Here is a 16,109-nt window from a genome sequence, read left to right on the forward strand (position 1 = left end):
AAGCCCTGGGTGACCACGTGACATTTATCAGGGCAGTGAAACCCTCTGGAGGGCTGTGACCCATGCCTTAGTAACATAGGAAAGATACAGAAATTTTACAAAGTCAAAATTCTGCTTCAAATGTCATAAAAGAAATGTATTTCCGAGTTAACTGCTGCGACTGATTTTCCAAACCTCGTATGTAAACTAGTCTTCCCTATCATATAAACCCTTTATGGGGATTCTCTTACGTTATGGGCCAAATGTTTGCATACCCCCAGAATTCACAGGCTGCAGCCCTAACCCCCTATGAGATGGTTTTAAGAGGTGGGGCCTTTGGGAGGAATTAGGTTTAGATGAGATGATGAGGGTGGAGTGCCCACGTGGGATTAGTGCCCTTCAAGGAATAACAGACACCCAGAGCTTCCTCTCTCTACCACATGAGGACACAGGGAGAAGGCAGTGCGGCAGGTCCACAAGACCGTTCTTACGGCCGCCACCTTGATCTGGGACTTCCAGCCTCCAGGACTATGAGAAATAAACGTCTGCTGTTTAAACCACCACCTGTGGTATCTTCTTATGGCAGCCTGAGATGAGTAATATGCCTTTGTTTAAAATTTCCTATGACCAGTTTGAGGACTTGCTGGTAGAGACAACACATGACCAGCGGCTGCTTCTTACCTGCTCCACCTTCCCCCAAATGCCACGTGGCAAGATGGTGAGATGGCTTGTGGCTTCTTCGGTGGCTCAGTGCCCTACCATGCTCTATTTTCAGTGACATCTGCCTTAAATTTACTCTCTCTTGAGTGTCTCAAAGCAGATTGCAATTTGGTGACGCTGGAACTTTAACAGACCACTGTTTATTATAGTGTTATCTTTAATAGCATGCTTATTGTTTAAATTTCCGTGAGCTCCAGGAGGATCTATACATGCCCTGCTGAACACAGCTCTCAGGAAATGTTGACTAATCTGGCAAAGCGGGCTCATCTCCAGGGACAGATGCTGTGCGCAGGGCAATCAGCTCCTCCGGGCAGAGGCTGGCAGTCTCTGTGCCTCAAAGTGGGAAGACATCAGGTGCCTAGTCTTACTTAATGAAAACATAAAAGACTCTACTTAATTGTTGCAAGATTATGCAGGGTGTTTTTCCCTCCTTTTAGGTTGGGCTTGTTAATTTCTGCAGCTGTGATGTTGGCACAATTGCAGCCCCGAGTCCTATTTTCACAACTTGTGAGCAAAATTAAAACTTCCCTTTTTAATTAAAATTCAAACCAAGCCAGAATTACATTCCTATTGTAAAGCAGAGGCCTGGGAAAGACCCAGAAGGAACACCTGCTCCAAGAGCATGATGGGCAAACTGAAAAACACACCCGTGAGAGGGGCTTCGGGGGTCCGGAAGGATGGCTTCCTGACAACCACGGCTCTCTGGCCATTTCAGCCTCTTCCTCCAAGGGCGGTCGGCTCCAGGGTGGGGACACCCAAAATCGGAGTTCCCACTTCTCACCCATTTCAGCCAGAATTTAACTCAGCCTAGTTTCGGCTTATTCTTTTCCCCGGTGATGATAACAATTATAATAATATTAATAGTAACAATAGCGGTGGGAGTAGTTAATAAAAGTGAGCTCTTGCCCAGAAAGACTAAATATGGTATGTTTCACAGCACAGTCCCTCAGCCCCTCACTTTCCATGGCATCTCTATGAATTACTCTATTGAGAAAGCAGCCAAAAACATGCGCAGGTCCAAATGCCTTGTGTGCATGTGTGTGCGTGTGTGTGTGTGTGTGCGTGTGTGTGTACAGATGCCACACTACCATTTCTGTTCTCACCCTGACAACAGATGTAATAGATTTGAACTTAATCTTTCACTTTCTCCTAAGAGAAGGGAATATAACATTTGAGCCCTGAATTGATGGGAAAATATCACAGGCTCTTTAATCAGAATTATAATGCTCCCTGTGGGGTACTTACCTGGATACTGCCGAAAAAAGCCCTTTGCGCTTCCAAAGTACTGCCATATGAGAGACGGGTCACGATCAAAGTTGTCTACAAAAACTTTGTTTAGGGATTCGGACCAATAAACCCCATTGACAATCGCTGGGTCTGAAAAAAAGGAGAGATAAAGAGAGAAGAGGGATGTTACCACCAAACTGAGATGGGACCCGGGCTGGCATCCTGCATGGCTGGCAGCTGGCAGTGGGGGGCCCATCTTGCGGGAAGCCGGGAAGGACATTAGAGCTCCCAAAATGTTTAACCCCTGTGAATTCCCTACGTTAGGGCTTCTTCATCCTGCCTGAAACTCAAGCCGCCCAGGAGCGCCACTGATGGCTCCTCACTTGAAAAGCACATCCCTTTGTTTGCAGCCTTCCGGTTGGCACAGCCCACCGTGCTTGCGAAAGCAGAGAGACCCGGGCATTATCTTCTTCTTTTCCCCTCCTGGGTCAGAACTCCGCAGTAAAGACAGGAAAAGCGTGCCCTCTGTCCCTGCCAGCACCTCAGCCAGCGCTGGCCTGTCCCAGTTCCCTTCACCTAGAGGAAGGTTGCTTTTTAAAAATCAATGAATGGGTAACTAAGTAAGTAAATAAATGAATGAATTGGAATTATGTAACTAAATCCCTCTACTTCTTTTGTTCAGTTGATTGTAAGCTCCAGAGGGTAGGGACCATCTCTCTTCTACTGTTACCCCCTGAGCAGCACAAGGCAGAAACTCCAGAAATGGATGGATGGATGGATGGATGGACGGACGGATGGATGGACGGATGAAGAGATAGATGGATAGGTAGGCGGGTGGGCGGGCGAATGGAGGCACGGAGGACGGAAGGATGAGCGGGTGGCCGGCTGGCTGGCTGGGGAGATAAAAAGAAGGCCGTTCTTCAGACTCCAGGTAACTCTACTTTTCTGCCCTGCAATCCCATAAGGAACCTCTCTCCTCACCCTGGGCAGCCCAAAGATAACCCCTTGCCTTCTGTCCCTAGATAAGAATTAAAGGCAAAGAGAAGGACAGAAAATCAAGTCTGTCTTACAGATGGGTGAAGCCAGGTGGGTCCCTGAGGGTGCTGTGGCCACCCACGTTCATTTTCTTAACCTCTGAAGATCCTGTTTCAGAATGACGCCACATTAAGCAACATTCTGTTCAAAGAAGGGAGGTAACTGTCCAGCCCCAGTGTGATGAATAGGATAAGAAGGAAACGATTAATAAGAGGAAGAGAAGCCTTTATTGAGTCCTTCCTGTGGCTCTACGCTTATCTCCCACCCACCCAGCTCGGCTCCCCAGGCGGCAGCCACCGCCATACCCCAGGCCACACAAGAGAGAAGTGGACACCAGGAGGTCACGTTCTTTCCCCAAATCAGCCAACAAGTAAGCGGCAAAGCCTCTGATCTGCGGCTCCCTTACCTGTAAAAGCGGGATAATAATGCCCGCCTTAAAGGCCCTCTTTGGAAGGTAAAACAAACCCCCAGAAAAGGAGAAACGGCAAGAGGCATTCACAAAGCCACCAGCGGAGCTACTCCTGGACTCCAGCACCCTGACCAGAACTGTGGGACCCCGAGTTACCCCGAGTCCTACTTCAAAGTTGCCTCCATTGCACACAGACATGGGGGCGAGGGCAGACTCGGCCATCCAGTTCTCCAGTCGCCTGGTAAGCCAAGGAGCAAAATAACCTTAGCGACCCCCGTGCTGACTAGGTACACTCACTGCTGGCACCGGCGCGCCCCTCCCCTTGCGCACAGCTGCCCTCGTTGGCCTGCTGGCTGAACCCAAGATGTTCATCCGAAGGGACAGGAGGAGAGCCCAGAGCAAGGGGGCCTGACCCAGCAGGCACATGCGCCGCCTTGTCTTGTCTGCCCTCCGGCTGCCGTACTCTCTCGGCTTGCTTAGCCAGATTCACCAGGCAATCGGGAATCCGACTCTCCTCTCAAGGGCAGGGCTCCAGCTCCTGGGAACTATAATAAACCACGTCACAGGCTACAGAGGGAAAATGACCAATCCAACCTTTTACTGCAAAGTAACTTTAAGAAAGCCTTTATCCTCACAATCCTGGAAAGTGGAGCCCTTCAATGTTCCTGTCCAAGCTTGCCAATAATTACTGTGACTCACTCCTTGCTATAAAAGCCACTTAAATTAATCCACAAAGATGCAAATACAATAATGACACTAGAAAAATCCATGGTTTTTGCCTCCTCCATCAATAGTTCCAGTTATGTCGGCGTCATATAAAAACGTTCCACAATTAGAAGCAAAAATTCCGCTTCCTTAGCTGTCTCAACATGTCAGGAATCAGTTTCCAGTTTGACAATTCTTTTTTCTTGAGCGCAGTTTCTTTGGGGGTAAGAAAAGGGGGCCCTTGCCTCCAGGTGGTCCTAGAAACCTAAGATTTCCCCCCAGGGAACCGTGAGCCCCTTCGGAGATGCAGAAAGAATCGGGGTGGTCTGAGCCTCATTGTGCCCACTTCAGTTGGACACTGAATATTGCTCTGAAACGAAGCCTCTTTATGCAGAGGGGGTTTTGGTCTTCTCAGAGCACAGTGAATAGGGAAGCAGGACCACTAAAACCTACGGTCCAGATGAAACAGGGGCCACATTACACAAGCCCACACCGTCAAATACTTGAAATAACATGTCCTCTGGCTTGTTAAGTAATCAGAAGTGTATTGATTTCACAAGCTTGCTTAGCAAGCAACTAAATAGAAGGGAAAATCTTGAATTGTTGTCCATTGTGACAGTCACCTAAGGGATAGAATAAGACAGAAAAGCAGTGACATTTTTTAGTGGGGCCTTCATCTAAATATTTAGATTAAAAAAAAAAGACAAGTTAAAAATGGTTTCCTGGCATCCTTGACAGGCAGCAGAAGTGGTAGCCTAGAGGGCCCATGTCACGCATCACGCCCCGCGTCCCAGGTCCCTGCTCCCTGCAGTGTCTGCCGAGCATGAGGCGAGCATTGCTTTGGGGTGTGGACCAGTCCCCAGCCTCACGTGCCCCCTACGGGTGCTGAGATTTGCCTTCTCGGGGTCACTGTGAAAATGACCACATACTCCTAAGTGGCATCCTTCCCCTTGTTTGCAGTTTCAAAATTTGTTTAAAGGCCCCCTCGATTTCATTTAGGGTCATCCAGGAGTCTTACGCCACCCTGAACTCTGGCCTCCACCTTCACCCCTAATCTTCTTAGGGGTTTAATATGCTGGATTAGATTCCTGTCGCTCTGTAACAAAATACCACAAACTGAGCGGCTTAAAACAACAGCCGTTTATTCAGGAGCCCACGAATCCAAGATCAAGGTGTGGGCAGGCCTGGTTCCTTCCGCAGGGTCGTGGAGAGATCCGCTCCATGGCCCTGTGAGCTGCTGGCGGTCACCCTCCGTCCTGGACATTTCTTGCCTCATGGACACAGCACTTCAGTTTCCACCTCCGTCTTCGTGTGCCTTCCCCTCTGTGTATCTCTGCGTCAAATCTCCCTCTCCTTGTTCTTTAAGGAAATCCAGCCACTAGATTTAAGTTGCTAAATTCAAGGTGATCTCATCTCAAAATCTTTTACTTAATTACATCTGCAAACACCCTATTTTCCAAATAAGGCCAAGTAGCAGGATGCACTAGAAGTTCGCGTGTGGGCCTATCTTGTGGAGGCCACTATTCAAGATGCTGCACCTACTCACGCTTCCCTAATTATCATATACAACCAACTCTTCTGTCCAGCTTTGTACGGACTCATCTTACAACCCGAATTTAGTAAGTGCAGGCCTGTGTCCTAGTGAAGGACTTTTAAAGGGCTCCTCCCGTTTCTTCTTTATGGGATGTTCATGTCTGCATTATAATTTTAAGGGGCCACCATTCCTCCAGATCTCTGTCAATGGTCTCTGCAATGCACCAAACTGGGCTAAAACCTATTGCCTTCATGTCTCGTGTACGTGTTGATGCCCCACTTTCTCTGCCCCATTGGGTGACCTCCAGGCCACACGGTCACTGCCTCAATGCCTCATCCATTCTGCATCCTTATCATCAGACTGGTCAGTGTGAAGTCCAGACATAGCATTTCTGCTTCCTGCTTACCCTCCCTGCTGGGACATTAAATTACCTCCCATGCCAGTCACAAATTTATCAGATGCTCAGCTTTGAGTAAAACAGACTCCTGGCAGATGTTTATAGAGTCAGAGTCCCACACCACCTTTGTGATCAATTTGCAATTTGTCTCTGAAAAGCGGCTCACACTTAGCTGCTCTGTGGTTATCCTATAACCCATCAAAAATTGCATTTGTAGTCTCCTTCTTTTACTTCCACCCAAATAACTGCTCTCACCTGCACTCTCCCCCAGGAGTGCACTGTGCTGCATGGGGGTCACCTGATGCTAGATGGCTGATGCCCCTCTGCACCCCCACCCCCACCCGCATACTTTTTGTTCCAATTCTGATGTTTGCATGAGCCGCGCCTCTTGCCATTGCGCCCCTGAGCTCCTGCTGGAGACCCCTGGCCCATTGGGTCCAAGCGGATTAATGGGAGTAAAGCCCTTCACCCAGCAGTCAGTACATACAAGATGCTCCATAACTATTGGCCATTATTTACTCCGTGCGTTAGCAAATAAATAAGTAAGGTCCTAAGCAGAGTTTCCAACTTCCATCTGCGTCCTCTGCAGCCAGAGTCCCTGGGCACACCTCACAGGGCAGTGAGCCCAGCTTTGCAGATAGAGGCCTGGTGTTGAGACCTCCCTCTGCACATTTAGCTAACAGCCGCGGGCTTGTGACGTAGCTTCCCTGAGCCCCTGGTCTTCACTGGGAGAAGGCAAACGAGAGCAAAGGTGCTCAGCAGCGGTGGGGCTCCATGGCCGTTGGCAGGCACCCTGCTAGTTGTGGCTATGTGGTGAGTCCCCAGCTCCCCACCCAGGGCAACTCAGCTCTCCTACAACTAGGCAGGTGACGCTTTACCTAAGTCTCTTCCTCCCTTCCGCAGATTATCAGGGCAAAGTGCTCTTGATGGCGCTTTGCCTCATTGTTCATTCAGCAGGTGTTTACTGAGCAGCAGCTGTATCAGGATTCAGCAGGGAACCGGACAAGGCTGTGGACGTTTCGCTCTGATGATGGGAGACACGGACCAGCAAACAAGAATCGCAAGTAGAAATGGGTGTGACAAAGAAAATAAGAAGGGACGGTCGGCTTGAGAGTTTCCACGTGTGGAAGGGGGAAGGAGGGTCCCTCAAACAAGATGGTCAGGGACGACCTCTTTGGGGAGAGACCTGAATGCTGAGAGGGCATACGCTCAAACACGCCTCAGCAGCACAAGCCTTCCAGGCAGGGGGAGCGGCGAGCACAAGGCCCTGGGCTGGGTGGAAACCTGTGTCTTGGGGAACAGCAAGGCAGCTTGTGTTCCTGGGGCCCCGGAAGCAAGGTGGGGTGGGACGGGGATGGAGGGGGGCCGGGCCACGGTGAGGATGTGAGCAGATCGGCGAAGCTTTCTGCCAAGCCCACGTTTTCTACCAGACGCAATATGCCCCACCAGTGCCAAGGCCCATCCCACTTCCGCTCCTAGTTCCAAAATTAAATTTCTTGCCTTCTGAAATCCACAGCCAGCATGGCCTGCCGGCTGTTCCCAGGACACGCCCTCCGAGCTGTTGGCATCTGTGCAGACGCCTTCCCGCCGGGGCTTCCTCTCCAGGCCCCAGAGACGCCTGATACCCACTCCATCCTTACTTCCCTATCATTTATTCTCCAGTGAATTAGCAGCACTCTATGAATTTACACTTGGCACTTGCTACCACAAAATGCAGGTCCATTTCTGAAGAATCTGTGTGTACATGAACAAGCATAGGCTAATGCAGAATCACAAACTACTGTGACCTTAAAGCCATTGTCTGAAGGGGAGAGGCTGAGGTCGTGCTCCGGTGGGCTCTGAAGTGTGGCCCTGGTAAAGGAGGTGCGCCCTGCCTTGAACAAGCTGGAGGGAGAAGCAGCTCAGGTTTCCCCAAAGCTCCTTGAAGATGTGTGTCTCCTGGATATGAAATCACACCGGGCACAGGGGGAGCTAGAGGGACGGGGCCCGAGCAGCCCTTTTTCTCAACGTCACACGTTGGACCAGGTTCAAGAAAATGGCTGGATGGTTTTCATGTCTCCCATTTCAGCAAGTAAATGACACCCCTCTCATTCATTCTAAATAGATTGTAGATCCAATAATGAATAGCTTTGATGCTAATTATCAAGTACTTATATGTATTGGAAAATAGCCCTTAATGTGTGTTGAATCATAAAATAGATTTATTTGCCAACATTTACTCTTCTGCTAAACTTAGTGATGGGCTAGATATTAAATGCAGGTTGCTTTTCCCAAAGTGGAGCCAATTTCAGGCAGTCCTGAGACCACAGGGATGAGGACTCACAGCCCCATGCTGGCCACTCCGGAAACGGGAAACTGGACAAATGAATGGCAGACACGCCAGGCCGTTTGGTGAATCCTAGCAGGTGCCCCAGATGATCTCTCTGTTGCTTCATTCGCTAGACTTCAGGGTTAATTCCCCAGGGAGGCTCCATGTCAATGATTTAACTCATGCACTTTGGTCTTTTCCCCTTAAATCTATCAGCTTTTAATAGTCTTTTCCCCCTTAACATATTTTAAATTTTGTGGAGAGACTCGCATCTCTTTCCCCTCCTTATGCTTCTGGAATTAAACCATTCCCAAATCTTTGTCAGAGAAAAGAAGAAGAGGAAAGTTATAGAACAGAAGTCAAAACAGCAATGATGATGATGGTGGGGCCCCAGCAGGGATGGCTTCCTCGGGGACAATGTGCCACCCACGACTCAGGACAGTTACAGACCATTCTGCACCCCATGTTACAGGCAAGCACACCGATCCTCAGCATTCAGTCCACTTTGCATGAGGCAGAGCTTAGCCAAGGTCCTTGCCCAAACTATTAGATGGAAGAAAACTTCAGCTGAGGTCTTGAACTCTATTTACTGCCTAGGAGAGACTACACAGGGGGTGGTGGAAAGGGGTGGTACGAGATGTGCAGTCTAGACCCAGGAACGTATCACTCAGACGGCTGCTAACGAATGAAGTGGTGGCCCTGGAGGAAGGGCTGGGATTGACCTCTTCAGGCCCTGCCACGGCACCTTTGCGTCTAATGCCAGGCCGCGCGTGTGACGGAAGGGCACCTGGTGGACGAGGCCAAGGCGGGGCTGGGGACCAATTCAGAGTCCCCTGTAAAAGCACCGCAGAACGTCCACCTGAATCTCTGCTGCAGAGCCGCCCAGAAGCTTTTATTACCCATCGAGGTTCTGGACTGAGGGTCTGCTCGGAGTGGGGATGTTAACAAGGCATAAAATACTGGATAAGACACCCCAGAGTGAAGACGAGCTCCCGATTCTAAACCGGCATTTGATGAGTCGTAGCGGCGCCGGCATTCACTGATCTAACACCCCTCCTTCTGCTGTGTGGTATCTCCCACTACCCGAGTCCCCTGCGGGTCTCTAACAAACACCTGGAGGGCCAGAGCCCACTTCTTCCCTGGGGTTTTGCTCTGGCTGGAAAGGGAAGGAAAGCCCTCCTGGGCTGGATCAGACATGGGCTGAGCACAGTCACCTCCCACCGGCCAGTCTGAGGACACCCAGCCTTGCAAGACCCTGGCAGCAGCTTATTCTGCCCACAGTCTGTGCAGGTACCTCTACCAGATGCCCGCTGCTCCGGAAGCATCAGAATCCCCGCTAACCTCGCCCTGGGAGCTCCCAGAGGCTGTCACCTGGCCCTGATCCTTTTCAAATCCATGTCCCCTGCAGCCGCACCACAGCCCCTCCACAGGCTGGCCAAGCTCACTGGCCTTCCCCCTTTCCTGTCTGTTTCATTTACAATGGTTGTTCCTGCTACTGTCGAACAACCTGCTTAATGGGTGTGAATCATGTCACATTCTCTGAAACCCCAAAGCATGGAGCACCTGCACTGCAAAGAGTATGCATTTATTTATTCACTCACTCAGAAAATACCTGCCGAGAGCCTACTGTGTGCCGGGCATCGTGCTGGGACCTGAGGACAAAACCACACCTGGACTTGAACACAATGGAGCCTGCAGTCCAGTGGCAGAGGCAGAATACCCAGTAATTATCTAATTACATGAAAAACTGAATTTACAGCTGTGCTTTGTATAACAAGGGGCAGAAGGCGATGTCAGGGACCACGCTCCCAGGGGAGGCCTTCCCAACAGGGCTCTCGAGGAGCAGGAACCTGCAGAATGGATGGCTCCATGAAGGAAACAAGCACAGCCGTCCTGGCACAGCCAACAGCAAATGTAAATGCCTGGAAGGCAGAGGACCAAAGAAGCGTGGGGTTGAGGAGCGCCTAGCAGGGCCTTGGAGACCCTGCTCTGCAGTCTGCTGTCAATCTCAAGGACAGCCCTGAGGGGCCGAGGAAAGGGCAGGCGTGCACCGTTACCGTGGGAGAGCCACTCCAGGCAGGGGCAGGCGTGCGGTGATGGGAGGAGGGATCAGAGGCTCCTGCTGTCAGTCAAGGGGCACACGACGGTGCCGACGTCGGGGAGGCGGAGAGAGAGGGGCCAGCGGTGTCCAGAGAGGATGTGCTCACCAAGCACGTGCTGGCCCGGGTTTTGCATTCTGATGGCAGGCGTTCACAGCAGAGGGAGGGGCTCTCTTCTGCATCATCCCAGCCTCCAAGTGGGGAGTCCCCAGTGGCAGGAAACTGGGTGACAGTCCCCCAGAGTATGGCACCTGAGAGCTGGCCCAAGGGGAGCTGGCCTGCTCCCCAAACCACACACAAATGGGGAAATCTACTGCTGGCAGCAGGGAAGAGTGTGTCCCCCCAACAGCCAGTGTCACAGATGGGCTCCCGCTGGCTTCTCTGTCCCGACCGTCCCCAGAACGCAGGTCCCGGCCAGCCATTCTCAAGGTGCATCTCTGGTTGACAGGGCTTACTCTCAAGCAGCATAAAAGAACGCAGACCATAAGGAAAGGAAATGCTTGATTCCCTTGGGAGCCTGCAGGGAGGCCTTCTTTCTGGGTGCCACTGGGTGCCCACATGGTGCCAGCTGCCCCCCACCCCTCGCTCTCCATCCGGCTCGCAGCTTCTGGGAAGGCCCATGCTGTTTCCGAGAGACGTGGGCCCAGAGAGGGGATGACCCCTTGGCCAGGAAGGGACCAGTTGCCCTTTCACCCGAGGTGACCCCAGTGAGGGCCGGTGCAGGGGATGTGGGACAGAGGAGGGGCGGAGCTCAGAGTCACTTAGCCCGGGGCTTCTGTCCCAAACGCACTCCCCAGAGAGTACACCAAATACTCTCTTACCCATTCAGTCAATAAGCACTTAGAAATATCCTGGGTTTTCAAAGCCTCGTCCTACGTTCCTGGGGTGGGGGTGGGGATCACACAAATAAATAATTCTGGAGAATACCGAAGCCATGACTGTCACACACAGTAAAAGGTGACACCCAGTCAGAGAATGCAGCTGCCCTCCTTCCATAAAAGCCGGCTCCCCGAATTCACTAGGAAAGCCTCCCTCATTTCAACCTCTCAAGAAGGAAGAAAGAAATTTGAACTGTCCTTCCTGCCATCTCCTGGACAGGCCTGGCTCCCGGTAAAATAGGATTTCGGGAGCCTGCCATCTGTGCCGATGCTATCAGCTTTTTATTGATATTTAATGTAAACACAGCCTGAGGCTAGCAGGAACCCTGACAGGGTCTGAAATATAATTGCCAGGGAACCGTACAAATGCGTGTAGCAATTAAAGAGCCGTCAGGAACATGGCTGGTGCGGAGATGGAGGGCTGGGGCTGGGTGCAGGGTGGTGGTGGGCTGGAGGCACGGGTCAGGGGCCACGGGGTGGCGGCTGGCACAGCACCCCACCCCCCAGCACCTGGAGATCCTGTGCAGGGCGGGCGGCAGGTCGCGGATACTCAAGGGGAAGTGCAGCTTTGGCCTTTGCTGTTGGTTTTCAGCAAACGAAGGCCAGCCGAGCACTGACTCCTGCCTCTGCTCTGCGGTTGACGCTGGAGAGACAGCATGCAGCCCTGAGACCGGCTTTTGCAAGCGGCCCGGGCCAGGGGCATGGAAAGGAATTCGTGTGGACTGCTTTTGAGAGCTGGCACAGGGTGCCGGCCTGCAGAACTGGCTGGTGGGTGAGGCAGATGGGGTGCTCAGGGACAGGGTGAGTTCTGAGTGAGGTTGAGGGAGATGCATCAGCTGGAGGGCATGGTCCGGCAGGAGGCGTGTCTGTGGCCAGCCGTGAGGACGCTGGAAGAATGCCTTTTGCCATGTCCGGGGGCAGCCCTGCCACACACCTAAGCCTGCACCGACCTAACGTGGTGGTGGGGACGCAGCAGTCACCTGATGGAGGAGCAGCCACCAGCTCCTCCTGGGAGCTCCGTGTCCTTGGAGAGGCCCAGGTGCCTGGGTTCTGCGACTGGCAGAGGTGAGGTGAGGAAGGGAGGGGTGCCTAATGACGGGCTGGGTTTGGGCACCAGAATGGCCAGCTGTAGCAATGGAAACATTTTAAGGCCCCACAAGAGGAGCACACCTTTCAAACGGAACACTGCTGCCAGAGACCTGGGCTGCAAGTACACAACCAGGTCATAGAATAGAGGAATCATACCCTCCTCTTCCTTTAACCATGGATGGCAAGGGGTCTATGCAATGCACCTCACCCCCTAGTAACACACACACACACCCCACACCCATCCTAGGGAAGTGACTTCAGTTAGAATGCAAAGAAACTTTTAAAGACTTTAGTAGTTACAATGTTTGAGAAATTTCACCAACACATCAAACCCCTGGCTACTCAGATGATTGCTCAGAATGAGGCTATATTCACTTAGGTTGAAATAAAGAGTGAGTCCATTTAAAGCAAACCATTAAGTATCAGACAGGTTTTGGGCAGAAACAGGTGAAATCATGTGTGGTCCATGAATGATGACAAGCAGCGCTCACCACAGTCTCCCAGCTTCCTGACCAGGTAACTCACACCGAAATCTTAACAGCATCGAGACTCGTGTGGGGGACAGCAGGGGACATAGGAACAAAATGCTTATCTAAAGAAAATAGTGGTTTTTTTCCCTTCAATACAATAAATACATTCTCCGTGTCTTTCTGCTCTGAAACTGCCAAGCTCCTGAAGGCATTCAGACCCAAGAATAAACAATGAAGATGTGGTCACATAACAAAGGGTGTTTCTTGCTCTACACCCAGGAGCGTGTAAGCAGACGTCAGAAGGCAGCGGGAGAACACGCAGCGAGCCGCTCTAGGAAGCAGACAACGCTCCCTGCGAGTAAACTGCAGGGAAGGTCCGCCCCACAGAGCGCCGGGGAGGAAGCCAATTTCACGCCAAGATGGTTTTGATGGATATGGCACCAGGGGACTGGGTTCGCATGCTAGAACATTATAGGAATTTGTTTTCGATGCCCAATTTCATGAAGGTCTACAGTTCATAACTCACCCCTGGATTTAACCACTGGAAGTTCAAACTGCTCCCAAAGAAAACGATACGCACTAGGCATGATGCCAGCTTCCAAAAATGTTGGCCAAGAACTGTTAACCAGGAGCTTCCAGCTGCTTTTCCACTGGACTTCATTCACTGAAAAAATACTTTTATCAACTATTTTTTTGGGTTATTGAACAATAACAGGTGCCCCCAATTAAATGAAACCAAATGATTGAGTGTATGAACCTTCAGTAGCTGGTGTGCGCCAGTTCCTGAGGCAGGGACTCGTGTGGAATGGTCCCCTCCTCTTGTCTTATAAGGTTCATGAAGAATCAAAGGGTACAAATTTCATTCAATTATGTGATTCATAACTAGGATGACCATTATAATTTATCATCCAACCCAGATCACTTTTGAGAAGGGGTCTTTTTACTAATATATGGAGATAACCACTGTAAAGTAGGTCTATCCTCAGCAAATCAGAGTGGACAGGTGCCCCATTTATAACTCACCCCATTCCACAGAGAATGGAATGGAATGACTGTGTGTGTATGTGTGTGTGTATCTCGGATGAGATCATGATGTTCATTTTGGTTGGTTGACCAAAAAGATTAGCACAAAGAATCATTTTAGATTAATATATCCAACACCTTCTTTTAACACTTAGCCGTCATCGTGTGAGGGCCCGTCGCACTTTGCTGGCTGTGGGCATTCTGCATGCTCTGGACACCCACCAACGCATTTTGTTGATGGGAGAAGAAATGGAGCACGTTAATTAATCCACTACATTGCTTGACCGGAGGCCACTTAACAGTGTTTGTACTGTCATTATGTCAATGCATCCTCTATTCTCTCAAGTTGGGAATCTTTCCAATTTAAGGAACCAAATACCCTACTCAAAATACCGTGAAAAAAATACCAGCCCCAGAACTAAAAAGAGGAGGGGTAAGAATGGCATAAAGGGTAGACTGATGCAGAGATCGCCAGTGGCTCCCCTGAGGACCTGGCTTCTACCCTTCCTTCTATTCTGCATCCTGCTGAGCTGGCTGCACCCTCAGACTCCACCTCTCACACATCCTGGCCCCGCCCTGGCATCTCTAGCCTCACCTCTTATGGGGCCACAGAACTGCTGCAGCACTTAGAGCCATTGGGTCTTTTCCCCACTTTCCAGGGGTGGAATGTGAGATCTTCCTATGTCTCCTTACGTTGTTTTTTGACTCTGACCACTGCAGACCCCTCCCTGAACTGGTAGCCCAGGAGGGGGATGGGGCATGCTGATAGATGGGCTTAAACCTGCTAAGCCCTGGGTCTGATCTCAAGCGCAGTGGCCACAAAGGATGGGCTCCTGAAGGAAATTCAGGGCCCCACTGGCGGGAAGAGGAAAGGAAGGATGCCAAGCCTTACACATCTCCTCCAAGTTTCCAGGACAGTCACAAACACCAAAGAATCATCTCAGAGGCCACAACACCCATGTGACTCAGGATTTCACTAAGCACTAATTCAGTAAAAGAACTTAAATTTGGCAGGATCATTCCCCAGGCAAAGCACTGCCATCCCATACTGGTGTACAGGAAGTTTGTTGAGGGCTCTAAAATAGCACCGCAAATTGAAGGAGCTTTATCAACGAAGTTCAAGGCAAGAGATAGATCTTGCATCTTCAAGGCATGCAAAGAAAAAAAATCAAAGAGAGACCAACGTGCTTCATTCAAGTCCAGCAGATTGCATGATACAAATAATAAAAAAGAAGAAAATATTGCTACTAAAATAAAAACAACACACTCATACATACTTAACAGGAAATGCACCAAGAGAGGAACAAGTTACAAATGACACATGACAAGGACAGGCCGTCAGAAATGGAAGCTGGACTTCAAGGACAGAGCTCCTTACAGATTTTAAGCTGGAATCATTTTAATAAGAGTGTGCTTCTAAGTCAAGGTTGTAAAAGTCTTTTCTTCAGCATTTTAGTGGTTCCAACTTTATTATTTTTGTATTTGTTCAAAACAATCTTCTAAGCAATAAAGATGCCAAAACTTTTATATGATGCTGGTCTATTTACTCACTTTGATGGAATACTTTGGAGTGTCTTTTAACTGCCAGAAGGACAGAGAAAAACCCCGGTAACATTCGGAGTCCCAACACATTAGATGACTAATTTTACTCCATCAGCCAACTAGAAATAAGACGAGCCATGTACACAGTTAGTATCCAGTGCAGTTTTCTTATTTAATCTGCCATGATTTTACCCTTCAGTCTATTTGGTTATTTTTATATGGCGTGGTTCTATTTTGTATATGAATTAAAGGACATGTAAATACACAGTTGCACCATTTCCATAACAGTTGCATGACTAGAATATAACAAAGCGTGTGCAAGAGCTGAAAGCTATGTTACTCATGGAATGTGCCCAAGCAAGGACCACCCATGCCCCCAGATCAACGTTTACAAACTCAAAATAAAAAAAAGGCCAACTTGGTCATTGTGAGGTGGGAAGGTGGGCGGAATCACCTATAACAAGGGCATGAGATGTGCAGAGAGGATAGCAGGGCTTGTTTCAAAACCACAGCCCATCATAAAAGGTAGAAATACTTCAGAGAAATCATGTTACTTAAAACATATATTTAATTTAGTTTTAAGTTGTTCAATATTTGTTCTTTAAGATATATTTTGTATGTGCCATGTATCTATGGAGATCTTATCTCTGACAATTGAGTTAGGGATAAGACACAGTTAATTAGCACAGGGGAT

General features: G+C 49.8%; 1 protein-coding gene across 1 annotated transcript in view; it reads right to left on the reverse strand.

The window, feature by feature from the left end:
- Positions 1-16,109, reverse strand: part of CACNA2D3 (calcium voltage-gated channel auxiliary subunit alpha2delta 3) — a 717,352-nt gene that overhangs the window by 377,570 nt on the left and 323,673 nt on the right. The window contains exon 6 of the mRNA XM_036878109.2: positions 1,945-2,076. Within this exon, the coding sequence (XP_036734004.2) occupies positions 1,945-2,076 (132 nt within the window). The remainder of the gene's footprint in view (positions 1-1,944; positions 2,077-16,109) is intronic.

Source organism: Manis pentadactyla, chromosome 1 (assembly GCF_030020395.1).
Source record: "Manis pentadactyla isolate mManPen7 chromosome 1, mManPen7.hap1, whole genome shotgun sequence".
NCBI lineage: Eukaryota > Metazoa > Chordata > Mammalia > Pholidota > Manidae > Manis > Manis pentadactyla.